The following is a 14,808-nucleotide window of genomic DNA, read 5'->3' as shown; positions in this document are numbered from 1 at the left end:
ATAGTTACGTGCTCACAATATTTTTCAATTGTATTAAGATGTTGAAAACTATTACTCCTTTTATGTCTTAGGTAAGTACCTATATGTGCAGGAAATGCCAAAAAGAAGGTAATGCAACAGAAACTACACACTGCCTTAAACAGTAAAATTCACAATATCACACCCAATATATCAATTTAATCAACGCTATGTGGACAGTAGAGCCTTTTGTTCAAATATCTACACTTCACACACAGGCCCTGTTCTGGAGGTGAGACTCCAGTGAGAGGGTAGGCAGGATGTGCAAAACAGTATGAGGTGCATTATTTCTCTCTATTAGAGTAATGCTGGAGAAATTGAAGTTTGAAGAGGTTTTGATGTGTTTATTTACTGCATTTTCTTTATGTATTTCTTTGTGATGGCGTTCCCTATGCTGGTGTTGACACTGAAGCCTGTCTGTAAAGTGTAAATGGCAATCTTGGCTTGTCTCAGCTTAAGTGTTCATCTGCCTTAGGGAAAACTGAATTTTTGGGTCTCACTGATCCTACCTGATTCAGTTTCATAAACATCATGATGTCAATTCAAACAGATTTGTATCGTGAAAGTCTTTCTGCTAGGTTTCTGGTAGCAGCATGTTTGTGGTTTCAGACCCAGTTAATTTGTAATTATAGCTAATCCTGCTCTGTAAGGATTTGGAAACGATCAATCTTTGGGTTCAAGTCAACCCTTTTACACCAACAAAGTCCTTCTGCCAGGTGCAAATGGCATAGTTGCCTAGAGACACCTGTATGCTTGTCTCTGACATGGTAACCACACAGACATGCTAACTTCGGATTAGGACTGCTCTGTGTTACATTTTAGTGAAGATCTTGAGCTGAGTGACAGTAGACCCTTGCCCACTATCAATGTTAAAGCCTTTTTGCCAGGTGCAAATAACATCTTGGTTGCAGGCATGTGGGTGCTTGTTACTGCTACAATGTGTACCCAGTGATATAACATCCAGTTGTTTGCATACCTCAATGATTGGCTGACATGCTTTATGATCACATGTAAATAACGGCATGGGCTAGTTCACGTTAGCTAGGGATATTTGAGTGTTAAGGTGTAAGTTAAAATTGGTGTTTCATCACTAAGATGACAGGAAACCTACTGTTGCAGTAATTGTCACAGCAGCAGAATTGCTTTCTTTGTTTAAGCTTATATACAATTTAATTTACTTGCCATCACCACATGAAACCCTTGAATATATGATGTGATTTTTTCCAGTGACTACCACCATCAACATGAAATATTTGCACAGTAGCTATTATAACTTTATATTTACATTTCTCTATATAATGTGTTAAGGTTAGGAATTGTGAGTATCAGCAGGGGCAGAAACATTACAAAAGCTTTCTTTTTAATACTTATTTTTTGTCAAGTCAGTGTAAATTTTAGGATGTAGGTTACAGCTTTTCAAATGATTAGTGTAAGAACACTTTCCAAATGTGTAATCTCTCCTAGATTGTCAAAACTAATTGCAAACTTGCTCTAAGTTTTGTCTAACTTAAATTAGAAGCTTACCTCAGACAGCACTCTCCTCCTGTCCAGGTTTTGCAGGAGTACTTGCTGGGTGTTAATCAGCTGTTGTGGAGTTAGGGAGCAGCTGGCACTCTGAAAAGCCTCCTTTTCAGCTTGGCTGCTAAATTGGATATAGTCATCCAGATTCGTCCCCTCACACAGGATGCTCCTCAGGCTGCTCCGCCTCGGGATGCCTATCATCTGAAACACATACGACAACTTGGGTAGAAGTTCACAAACAAGACAATACTCTGTATCGGAGCAGATTTTCTTTAATCGTGTCAAGCATCCTTTCATGCAAGTGTTTGAAAATCAGATCAAGCTTTAATAAAATAATGCAGACATACTGAGCATATACACAAACAGCACAGAGACAGACACAGAAGATTAAACACCCACACACAGATGCATATATTCATGCATACCACGGTATACAGTCACAGAGAAAAATAACTTTTACTTTCAGAACACACAGTGCCATTCACACCAAAGCCCACTACAGCACTCAGACAGCCTCATACACAGCAGGGATGCTCTCATCTTTTACTTCTTGCAGCTTATCTGATAATACCTGGTACATGCAACACTATAAAGTGGGGAACATTTGGAGACAAGGCGTTCAATACTCATACTGCAATCCATTTCATTCCAAATCACCTACTGTAGGCAGCTTAAAATGACTTTTTTGTCTAACAAACACTGGAGACTGCTTTGATTATGACAAAGAGTCCCAGAGAGCAGTTCCAGGCCAGGACATTTCATTCTGTAACGTTCAAGCACGGCCATCTTGGCACATTATGGCAACATTATAATACTTTACTTAAATAAAGAAATCTGATTTCAGAGTGCTAGTTGGGATTTTCACTAGAAATTGCTGACTTCTCTTTTCTGGAATGGTTGTGAAATGATACTTACTGGATTGAGATGAATCTCAGCATTCATGAGGCTTTGGACCACTGCAGGTGACACTGACAAATCCTCTTCTAGATATGTGGAGAGGGTCTCATTCTGCCTTAGAATAGTCCTTAAGATGACTGGTTGAGCTTGAACATAAAGACAGAGAATCATTCCTTTACTGAGCTACGTAATGTGTGATGACTGGATGAGGAAGACAGAGATGATGACCGATCTGCTTGTTTTCATAGTTTTGGCTATGAATCCTCATGAAGCTAAAGAAACGTCCTGTTTCTGCTTTCTGTTTGCGAGACTGCTACACACAAATCTGAATGCCTGCAAAAACAGTTTGTGTGATACTTGCCCTAATGGATACCTATGCCAAACACAGGAGGGGAAGCCAGACCTAATAGAATGGCAGCCTTTCGACTATGGAAGGTCAGTCTAAACAAAGGCACGAGAGGATTTATTCTGTCGTTTAAAGGACAAGGTTAAAGCTTATGTCTCTGTCTTTACAATCACTGCATTGCAGTTGCAGAATATAATGTTGCCCCGCTATAGCAGGGATGGTTAAAGAATCTCTTTTTGTGTCATGTATGCAAGTAAATCTGCAGAATGCAGTGTGGCATTACAGTCTGAAGAATCTGAGTTTAGTCAGGTTAGGTTTTAACATAATTTGTTGCTGTAATCTACAATATTTTATACCATACAGACTAATTGTTACTTCCACTACATTGACAGAAATAATGGCTCAGCAAACCAGGGACACTTCTAATATAACTATCTATATATTCAACATGTGTTTCTGCTCTGCTGAGATGATGAAAGTGTTGCGTAATGCAATTAAATTATCACTTTTGCAAGTGTAATGTGGGCAAGTCAGTCCATTATCTGGATAAGGAGAGGAAGTGGCTTGCACTGGGTCACTCAAGGTTCAATTAGGATAAATGTTTAGTGAAAATAGTTTTTTTATACACTTCTCCACAGCTTCTACAGTGCCTAGTGAAAACGCATTATCATGCTCATAATCAGGGTCAGATTATGTGAAAGTAGAACATGCTCTGCACTCTTCATGAACATGGTAGCCATTCTGATTGAAATGACCACCTGAGTCTTTTTAATCAACCCGTGTTAAAAACAAAAAAGGACAACGCCATCACCTTTGCCATCCCAGTCTTTTGATAGTACTTCATTCTCAATTCTTGTTAATGACCTTTTGTGCTCTCACCTCAGACAGCGAGTCCCATTAATTATGCCTGGGCTTAGATCTTTGATGGATTTAATCTTGTATATTACAAGCCAGCGACCCCAAAATGCAAATCGCCTACGAGCTGCTTGTTGAACAGCAGCCACCAACCCCCCCCCCCCTGCCTTTTTTGCAAATTAGGTGCCGTATGAAAATCTGAATATCATCAGGCTAAATGAGCCTAATGCAAAGCAGCAACTTATCAAGACAAACGATCTGTCAGTCTGCATGGCAAATTGCATCATAAATAATCACATGGCATTGTTTTTGAGGGATAAAGGGGAATAACAAATCCTCCAACTTGTCATCCGCATGAAGGGGATACTTTCCTTGATGAAGGGGACTTAACAAAGACATGGCAGAGTGATTGTTGCAGAGGCTGAGTATTTACTATATCAATTATTTTTTGAAACGTTGCTCAGCAGCAATTAAACTTTTACACCAAGAAAGGAGAATTTACCCTTTGACCTTGAAGCTCTGTACGTTTTAACTATTATATATAGTATATCTATCTATATAGCAATGTCAATCAGCCTTAAATGGCTTTTTTATGAATAGTACCAGTACATCAACTTACCATTAGCAGGGTTGGACTTTGACAGGACAGAATTCAATTGGTCAACATCATCTGCTAGCACCCGTGCCTTACTGAGAATAGATCTGTTCACCAGAGCAGCTTGTAGCTCCATTAACATTCCAGAGATTCTATGAACAAAATATCTCACATCGTTATATGATTTCTCAGATTCTAAGAGAGAATTGTAAAAACATCCTCATACATACATGGAGTTGTTGAAATTATTAACTTGACCTGGTGTCTCTCCCGGCGTCGGGTAGCTCAAACAGGGATTATCGATGTTGCACATCATACCTTGAAGCCACGGCAGCACGCCGGCCGATGGCATGGCCTTATTTGGGTAGTGACCTGGTGGCACACAGCATTTGGAATCATGTACATATTCTTTAGCCTGTTAATTATGGGTTATAATGTCACATTACAGTACTTACATTGGCCTTTGTAAACTGGCTTATTAGTGGATCGCACCCACACTAGTATGAAGAAGAGAAAAAGAGGCCATACTATTTCCACAACCAGCCGCACCTGCACAGAGGACAATGTTTTTTTTATTTAAATAATATGCTCATGAAATATCATTTAGGAACATTTGGTTAAAATGTGAATCACTCACAGCAAATCCCAGCAACAATATCAGGGAGATGTGAAAATGTGTGAATTGTTTATTGAAGGCAGATTCAGAAACCAAATTGTATTTTTTGTCTTTAACAGACTGGCTTGACATTTGGGGAATAGACGTATTCACTTACTGAGATGAATGACGCCACACTTTATCTGTCAGTTAAACATAAGGCAAGCAGCCAGTACACTTTGTTTAGCAACACTACATATTGACAATGTCAAGAAAAAGCATTCAAGGAACACTCGATGATATGCCTGTGCTTGAATGCCAAATACTATTTTAACACTACAATGGAGATATTCAGGGGTGTTCACTGCTTTAGCATTTTCAACAAGATCATAAACATAAAACAAGCTGGATGAGAAATGGTAATGATTGACTGAAATGACCTCATGCACTGTGGAACTGAGGCACGTTCACACTGATGGAAGTTTATTTACAATGTAGAGTCTACTTTTTCCATGACTTAACACAAGCTCCTCTGCTTCCCCAAGCTGAAGCTGTCACGTAATCCTTATCTGCTCAGTCCTCTCCTGGATGAGGAGTGTCAACCACTTCCTTGCTTACCCTGCCTGCTTACAGATAGTGCCCCATGTGACGTACCAGGTTTTTATTTCAACTCTGAGAAATGGGAAAAAAAAACATAAAGCAAATGGATGGCTTGTTCACTGTGCTGTTGCTCAGAATTTCCCCCCACTGTTAAATATAAATGTACAGCATGTGACAAGCATGGGGTTATTATACCGGAAGATTCCACATGTACCAAACCACTTATTGTTACTGTGGAAACGTGACTGCAATTTATCTCTGCAGTGAACTCTTTTAAGCAGAATTATATATAACACCATATATAATGTAAGATTATACATGCTTTAAATGAGATATCAAAATGCTGCAAGCAGCTCAACTCTTCAGCCCACACCCTCAGCCCTCTAAGCTTTTACATGTCCCTTGTCACGCCATCACTCACCAACTCCTCCACCAGCCTCACACTCACCCACCAAGCCTTCTCCGCTAACCTCAGCTGACCTGGTCTGCCTGCACACTCATCTTCCCACATTTCTGGTAGAGTGACCTGCTTAGAGGAAATCAACTGGAAATTCCTCACTCCTACCTCAGTAACATGTTCAGGCATTGCATCTGATGTCACACAAATAACATGAGGGCGCAGGTTACTGTCCTCATAATTAAATAGGAGGGCAAGCAGAGGCCACAACACCATGGAAACCATATATTTTTAGAGCAGTTAGTTTTCAGTCACATAGTCGATCCTCAGTTGTAGAATTTGTGAATGAATTACTGATGAGAAAAATTGCAGAAAATCACATTGCATACATGTCAAAAAAAAAGCTAGAATTTGAAATTTGCTGCTTTAATTCCACCGAGTCTGTCAGAGAGGATGTCGTTCTGCAGAGAGGGGAAATTATCATAATGTATTCCAAAGAAAAGGCACAGAGAGGGAACACAGAGATCATGGGGACTTTCTCAATGTCTGGCTCCCCAGGCAGTTGCCATCGGACACCAGAGCCTTTGTGAATAGATAATCTCCTCCTATGAAATTATGTGAAATACTGGACCATAAAATCAGTTTCATGCCTGTTATAAAATCTTAAAATGCTTGGTGAGGCATTCATATAATTGGTCATTAACCTCCACAAGCCCTCCAGAAGCACCATTGTCCTTGCTAACTCCCACTGGTTTTGTCTAATAACAATATTTCATGTTGACATTGGCCAAATATCTGACATTCCATGCACACAAAACCACTGCTGTCCCATTACGTATTCTTAGGGAACATCCGTTGCATATGTCTTCCTGATACAAAAAAAAAACACCCTGTTCTCTCTTCTTTTAACAAAGGGGACTGTTTCCCTGCTACAAAGTCGTAAAATTGGAAATGACTTTGCCTTGAGTTCTTCCAGGGAAAGTTTGATGAAGGTAGATTGTTTTCTTTTGTGAACATATCTTTTGTTCTACTCGGGCAACAGACAAACCGCTGTGCTTGAACCCCTAACAAAACAAGTGGGTGGATGTGAGTCTGATCATCGCTGCAAGTGTGAAGATCAAATAACTCCAATGCAGCGCTCTGGAACGGCAAAATATCTTCCACAAAAACGACAAGACTCCTTGATGACTTATTCCATCTCTTGGAATGTCGTTGGCTGATAAGGTGAGGGTGTGATAAACACTTTCCCAGACAAAGTAATGGCAGTTTCTAACTTTGGCCCGACTGTAAAACTGCTCAATTGCTCAAAAATGTCTTAATATAGACTAGAGCCCGTATGCTATAGTGCAGTGGAAGTCTCACATATAGTTCTAAAAAGGTTTTAAAGGTGTTTTGAAATGTGTGAGCTGAAAAGCGGGTGAAATCAGTTGAATCACAGAAAGCACTGGAATCCACAACTTTCCCTTGTGCAAGCACTTCAAGTAGTTCAACGTACATTTGATGTGAAGGACTGAAAGCAGTTGACATTTCAGCCGAGGGTGAAGCACCACACATTATTTAAGTGCACTGTAAATAGCTGCAGTTTCAGTTGGTGTGAAAGAAGCGATTCCAGTGGAAATATCAGAGGATTTGTGCTAAACGTTGTCAAGTAAAAATCAATAACCTTTAATTACCTGGTGAGAATTTAGTAAAGACACTTATCGGATAACATTTCTGAGGTCATGGCTGATGGTGAAAAAAAGAGTGCCTTCCAAACAAAGCATTTAACATTTGTAATTCCCTATTCACTACATTGTGCCAGAAACTGGCTTTGTTGGGAGTAAAATACAGCCTATGTGACATAACGTGTGCAAGAGCTAGATCACCAAAAATTGAAGGTGACACTTAGAATTGGTTGGCATTAAGGTAAGATTGTTTTTATTCTCTAGTGGGAGAGTTAAAGGTGGCTTACTTCTATAGGAGACAATTTTCGTAGTAAATCCCTCCTATTACCTATCCCCTCCCATGAATAACTTAGTTGTCCTTGATAACACAACCCTGGGACCATATCCTCATTTTCCCTCCATTGCTGACCAGTTTTAGCAAATATACACTGATTTACAAAGACAGCTGGTGAGCACAAGTGTACCTTTTGTCTCTTCCGGAGAGTGAAGTTCTTCCACAGGAGCAGAGTGAACTGCGTCAGGAGACCCATTACGGCTTATCCTGGCAATATCCTGCCAAAGCGTCGCTATGGCAACTGGCCCACTTAATAAACCCTGGAGGGAATAAAAGGCAGAGTTTGGTTTTAATACAGAAGAGCAATGCATCTTGGGGGAGTGCCACTAATCATTCACTTCCCCAGGCCTTGGGGCTTATGGTGCAGCACCTGTTCTAAGAATTATTATCACCTACACTCAGCAAATCTCAGGACAGGGTTATGTATGTATATCGACTGTATAAGAATCTTTATTATGGGCCATGTGGCTGTTTTACTGTGTACTGTGCTACATATAAAAAATACGAGATTCAAAGCAAAATCTATTTAACAATGTCGCCTTTGTCTCATCGGCCACTGTCATACCGATTCTTTGTCAATTAATCTTAGTCTTTTTAGTGACCGGACTACAATAAAAGTCAAAAACTGCATCATTTTTCGTGTGGACCAAAGACTGCCATAAAACATTTATTACATGTTTTACTAGCTACTCCACCCTGATTACACAGATAATAAACAAATAGATCTGCCATCTCATTTTTATACTGCTACATCAAGTATGACCTTTATTAAAAACTCCATAACTGACAGTCTTTCCACACACTACAGTTCATTCATTGGCCAGCAATAGGGATCTGTGCAGTGCTATGTCATTTTTAAAACTAAATATGTAAATATGTCATATGTCCATGTATTTGATCGACAGACAAACTGCATTTTTTTTGGAATTGAGATTCCACTTCCTTTTTTGTCGCAAAAAAAAAGATGTGTAGGAATTCAGGAACAACATTGTACAAATTGCTAACAATGATAACTAGACACATGATAGACAGGACAGTGTCCAGTCCATCATTTAAAAAATAAATAAATAAAAGAAATGATTGAAATTTTGATTTCTTTTTGCCTCATGCCATCTTGAATAGGCTCCGACAGAGAGAAGACAGTGGTGTCTCATATTATGCACTTGTACTAAATATAGGATTTAAAATATTTGCATAGTGTCCAAACCTATTTGGAAACAGGGTTGTACAAAGAACACTGGGTTGTACAAAGAACACTTATGCAAAACGTGACAAAAAATGCCAGCATATACAGGGTATTACAAATAGTAACATTAGTACATTTGTAATGCGTGCTGATAAGTGATCAAAGCATTTTAATTCTCTAATGCTAATAAAACCCCACATGCAGTACACAAATTTGTTTCAAACAAAATAATATATATATATATATATATATATATATAAAATTTTGTTTGAAACAAATTTGTGTACTGCATGTATATATATATATTCAGTACCTGAGGTGGACTACTTGTCAGCTACAAAACATGTTGCAGAACTCTTTATCTCCTGTTCTGTTGAGACCTATAAGATTAGAGCATGTGCACTAGGTAATGCAGGTGGGGATTGGGATGGGCTTTTTAGCCCAAGGGCAGACCTGACAAATGTGCCACCTTTTACCGCTCCATTTCCTCTTTCTGTACAGGTTCCATCTCCTCTCTGTGTGTTTACATTATTTAATGCCTCTTCATGGATGTTTTATTTACCGTCATGGGAAAGCTGATGCTCCCCTTACTTCCAAATAAGTGCTCTAATGGGCTAAAGAATCTGAGTGCGGAAGGCCAGTCAAATAATCCACAACAGAATATTGGTGAGGTGTCAACAGAATCTCCTGACTAATATTGTGTTTTGTGGCAATGCCAAGTTGTGCTATTGTGGAAGCCAAGTGACGTGAATCATGCCATTACTGCTGTTGTCAAGTTATCAAATGTATTCCATATTTTTTGACATTTACCAGATTGTGGTAGAATGAATGTATGACAATCGTGTTCTCCTCCTCCACACTTTCTTTTCTTATTGTGTAGTAGTCATGATTTGCTTTAGCCTTCTGTCTGTGGTTTACCATGTATCTCTTTTGAAGGAAATAGTTACAGAACACAAATGGCCCGAGCCGTTACGTAGAGACCTAGTGTACGCATGAACACTCGACTCCATCAAATGCTTGTATAATTGAGTATGTGCTGCATTTGCCTGCTTTCAAGCCTCGTCTTTTGAAACATGTAAAGCGCAAGAGAAGGACAGCTCGGCACCACCTCCACTCCGAAATCACGTCAAGCATGAAGGGTGAACAACATCTCCAAAAATACACTCAAGCCATATGTCATGAATGCTTGTATATGTGAGTTGTGCTAGTATCTTAAAAAGAGAGAGAGAGAGAGTAAAAGATGGCATGTGTGTGGGTGAATGCTGTGAAAAAACCCAGCTTAAGGACTCTTCCGATTTCGCTTCTAAAGAACAGATAACAAGTAACAAGAGAGGGTATGATTGTGATTTGCATTGCAGCCAATGTTACAAAACACAACAAACAGCTCTCTAGAGTACAAACACCATACGGTGTAAAATGTTTTCCAGAAATGTTTTTTTCCCAGATCATCGTTTTAATCTATGGCTAGGAGCAGAAAATAATTGAAATGAGTTCCTTTTGCTACTTTGTGGATGAGTTCTTTATAAGTCTGGCCATCAGGCGCTGGCATCATTAGTTCCAAAGAAAGCCCAAAGAAAGAAGCGAGGATGGGACAGAGAGAGAGAAAGAGAGAGAATGTAGTGCTCAAAAAAAAACACTGTGAGGATATAAGTGCTGATGCATGCCTGGCATTTGTGGACTGGGGATAGCAAAGTAAATTATTTCAGCCCCCTAGGATGATCGAAAGAGAAAACAGATATTTGTCATACAGCATGAGAGCAGAGGACAGCAGGGAATGAGTGCAACATCAGTTACAAGGGGGGTTGCCATAGCCCTCTGAAGGGTATAATGGTCTCTCTGCTCCTTTGTTCAATCCGTCTCTTCTCCTCAGTCTGTCATAACCTCTGTGCAACTTCACTGCAGAAGGAATACACACTGTATATTGTAGGAAGACATTTGTGTTAATGATTAGATTAATTACTGTTTTAATTATGTGTATTCCTCTCTGAATGTTAAATTGAAGTTGCTATGTTTTTTTTTCTGGCACAGCGATTTAATTGCTGTGCTATACAGTTCAGTCACCAGCATCACCCCTGATTGCGCTGCTTTAGTTCACTGTACAATACACTAATTACATGTTTTAAAAGACAGACACTGTAAATTATAATAATGTACAAGAGCCTTGAAACAGGCACCTGTAATTGTCAATAAAATATGAGGGAATATTGGAATTGGAATATTTTACTTTTCTAAATAATAAACACCTGACCCGTCACGCTGTAAAAGTAAAGAGCTACCTCCTCCACCGAGGACTGCAGGTTGAATTCTATTCTGGCCCAGTTTCATGGTAAAGAGAGCATTTGAAACATCCATTGAAACTTTTCAAACTGCTCCATAATCCACTTCTCCTTGCTCCATTCATATCCTCTGTGTGTCTCTTCTTTTTTCCATTAATGTGGCTAAACGCACAGCTTTCATTTATTGCTTCGTGAGCATGACACTCACAGAGCATGGTGTCCCTGGATTCTTAAGAAGCATATACTGTATATTCAGTTCTGGCCATTCTAGCTCAAAGGGACCATTCTCCATCAGGAGCACAGTGTTCATTAGACATGTTTCTGAATGCAATCCAACTCATTCAGGTAGATCATTTTGTTGAAACCCCAATCAAACCGATGAGAATATACATATTTTATTTTATTTGAGGATTTACTGCATGCCAGCGATGATTAAATATTTTTGTGAATTATACAGCTTTTGTTGTTTGGTGTCATATTATATATTTAGAATATTAATTCCCGTCCCCTATAGCTGCATTTTTATATTTTACTTTTGCATCAGTTTCGGCCACAACCTGCAGGAATCACTTGGTCAGCACATGTCCAATTCTAATGACATATCATCATGAAGGATGATGACATATCAGACCTTCACCTGTAAATTTGTCCCCACCACTCATGCCCGTCAGCACTGCAGTGCTGTCTGCCACAAAAACCTCATAAGTTTCAACAGCATAATTGCCACCCTGAGGCAGCTGCAAGAATCTCCTTTGTATCTCTGCATTACTTTCACTGGCTATCAGCAACCTGCTCCTCCTCAGGCAGGTCTTATGCCTGTCTTGTGCCAGCTCCACCAAGCTGACACAAGGAAGAGAGTTTACGGACTTAAAGATGGATCTTCATTTTCTGTTTGAGCCACATACTGAGCTCTCAGCAGCAGAGTGTTCTTCTGGGATTTTGGACAAGGTTCATGACCCTAGCCATCTACAGTCCTTATCTTAACGGGTGTTAACTGGTAACAGATCTAGTCTGCTTACATATAACATAATATTAGATGTAATAAATGATCTAATGACCTAACAGGAGGCCCATGTGGTTAAAGTCCCTAATGGGCTTGTTAGGGTTAGGAAAATGTCAAACTTTTCACAGTATCAATATTTAATGGCTAAAATGTCTTACATTATTCTACTTGTTGTTAGTCAACAATACACTGCTGCACTATGGGGTTAGTGAACTTGTTGTATTTTGAAAACAACAAATCCACCAAGTCCACCCTAAATTTACAAAGAAACATGTGTTGCCACTTAATCTGACATTTTGCTTAAAATGCTACCTTTAATCACATGTAAAAGCAGAGTCTGTCAAAATTCTTGCACTGATATTAAGGCAGCCATTACAGGTAATTAGTTTTGGAGACATAATATTTCTAAGCGCTCATACATGGGGCAACCTGTCAATCACTTTTAGTCACTAATTACTAATTCATTAGAAACAAATGAAACTGATAACCAAAAAAAAATATCACAGGAAAAATGTTACTTAATGAATCATTAGGACATGTCATTCATGTTTAAATTATGTTATGAAAGTACACATTGCATGACTACTAAATGCTCGATGTTAATCATTACCATGGGAGTAATACTGCTGAGCAAGGGTTAAAGTTTACCTTTTGCTCTTTTGACTGAGCAAATAAGCAGTTACAGTGAACAGCATGTTAAACGTGAACTAACTAAATAGTAAGCACTCCATTGCACACTTCCCTCGCTGTTGCTCTATTTCCAATCCAGGCATCAGGCCTGGAGAATAGATTATTAAATGTTTTCAAATAAGATACACGCAGTTCTTAAGGCACTCTATTTGATCCACTGCAGACAAGACAGGCAAAAGGAAAACAGAGACAAGTGTATAGTTACCCAATCCTGAGCCCGAGCTAGCCTCGGGAGTAGAGAGCAAACAACAAAAACAACAGAAGACAGACAGCATCACAGGAGGCCTGGCCACAAAACATGTGTCCTGTTAAAGAAAACAAACTGTCAAAAACAACCTACCTCCAAGCTGTATGCTTTTCACCCATCAGCACATCTTAGGGCCTAAAGAACCTGATCTAACTGCCGGCCATAATGACTCAGCAACTGTTTTACCATCTCTATCTCTCTCACTCATTCCCTGCCTACCTCTCGTGGTTGTTGCTATCCCTTTCACCTGAAGTCATAAAGTATGCAAATGACCTCTGCTGAGCCTGTCATAGCTACTGTAGCCACAGTAATACCGCAGCCAGGAAGCACACAGGTGGTGTACATTACACAGCAAGTTCCCTTAAGCTTAGCCCTGTGGCAGAGCACATATGCCTGCTTCTTGTCGTCCTGTCTGAGTCACCTGATGAAGCGAGGAGGGTGAACAGGAGCGCTGCCCTACATTTCACTGGCCTTGTTTTGGCATTCATGGGCTGTGTAAGTTTGTCTAGCAGGGTATCCCCACAGGAAACTTTGAAATTTGGTCACATGTTGACGTAGCACAAACAATTCATGATCTAATTAGTCCTAAAATTAATCTGCTTTAAAAAATAATAATAAGTAGAGCATTAGTTATAGTGATTAGGGGGCAGATGGGATCATGAGAAACACATTTATTTACTGAGAGACAGAGACAAGCTGAAAATGTTGATGATGTTGATGATCAACAGAATGCGTGACAAAGGGCGAGTCCCTAAGTGTATTGACTGTAGGGTTTTATAGCAACTATATAATTTGGTAACAAGGGGGCTTGGAGATTATTATTCTAGGTGATAAAAAATAATACCAAAGGTGCACTGAGTGGATATAATTATGTAGATGAGATGGGTGTTTACTAAGAGCTAGACAAGAAACAAATAGGGAAGCGTCACACTGGATGATATTTCTGTGCTCATTAAGAAGCACTTCACAAAAACAGTTTTTCTTGTCAAAAATGAAGTAGAGTCATTACATAAAGTTCTGCAATGCATCATTCCCTTTGTAAGGAGTAAATTTGATTCCTGTAATTAATGTAATGGCAAGTGTCAAGGTACTTGACATGTCATCTATCTAAAAAAAAAAAAGAACTCTGTATGGGTCACTTGTTTCCCCACAACTGCCTTTCTGATCTACTTCAAACTTAGAATGTTGCTGTGTATTGCTGCAGTTTTTGTCACAAATGTCAAGACAAGTCAGATAATTGCACAGGGCCGCAGGGATTTGTGAAGCTCCTGGAAAAACCTTAGCAATGTGTCAACAAAGCAACAACGTATGGGCCTGAGACACTGAAATGTAAGGCTAAAGACTGCAGTTCCTCTAATGGCCACCTGAGGCCATCAGGATTTAATCCCCACAGACAGTTTTTTATGCAGGCATGCGGAATGCTGATGGATCAATCAAGCCATTCTGAAATCAATTAAATTTGGAGATCATGCTGCTATGCAACACTGACAGTTGCTATGGATCTATAGATGAGGTTGTGATAATAGGGGAAGATTACGTTCTAAAAAAATTGGTTTGTATCAAAACCTTTTATATATAAATATA

The 14,808-nt window shown here is 39.4% G+C and overlaps 1 protein-coding gene across 2 annotated transcripts in view; it reads right to left on the bottom strand.

The window, feature by feature from the left end:
* The window catches only part of LOC114450626 (ATP-binding cassette sub-family A member 1), a 123,847-nt gene extending 110,190 nt beyond the window's left edge, over nucleotides 1-13,657 (bottom strand). The window contains exons 1-7 of one of the 2 annotated variants that reach the window (XM_028428833.1): nucleotides 13,318-13,657; nucleotides 7,953-8,082; nucleotides 4,688-4,781; nucleotides 4,463-4,604; nucleotides 4,257-4,384; nucleotides 2,455-2,582; nucleotides 1,543-1,740 (exon numbers count right to left, since the gene is read on the bottom strand). In XM_028428833.1, the coding sequence (XP_028284634.1) occupies nucleotides 1,543-1,740; nucleotides 2,455-2,582; nucleotides 4,257-4,384; nucleotides 4,463-4,604; nucleotides 4,688-4,781; nucleotides 7,953-8,018 (756 nt within the window). In that variant the 5' untranslated portion in view covers nucleotides 8,019-8,082; nucleotides 13,318-13,657. The remainder of the gene's footprint in view (nucleotides 1-1,542; nucleotides 1,741-2,454; nucleotides 2,583-4,256; nucleotides 4,385-4,462; nucleotides 4,605-4,687; nucleotides 4,782-7,952; nucleotides 8,083-13,317) is intronic. The other variant, XM_028428834.1, reaches the window with a different exon arrangement.
* Between the last annotated feature and the right edge of the window lie 1,151 nt (nucleotides 13,658-14,808).

This window comes from Parambassis ranga, chromosome 18 (assembly GCF_900634625.1).
Source record: "Parambassis ranga chromosome 18, fParRan2.1, whole genome shotgun sequence".
Lineage (NCBI taxonomy): Eukaryota > Metazoa > Chordata > Actinopteri > Ambassidae > Parambassis > Parambassis ranga.
Note: the sequence above shows the minus strand (reverse complement) of the source record. Positions and strands in the feature narration are given on the sequence as shown.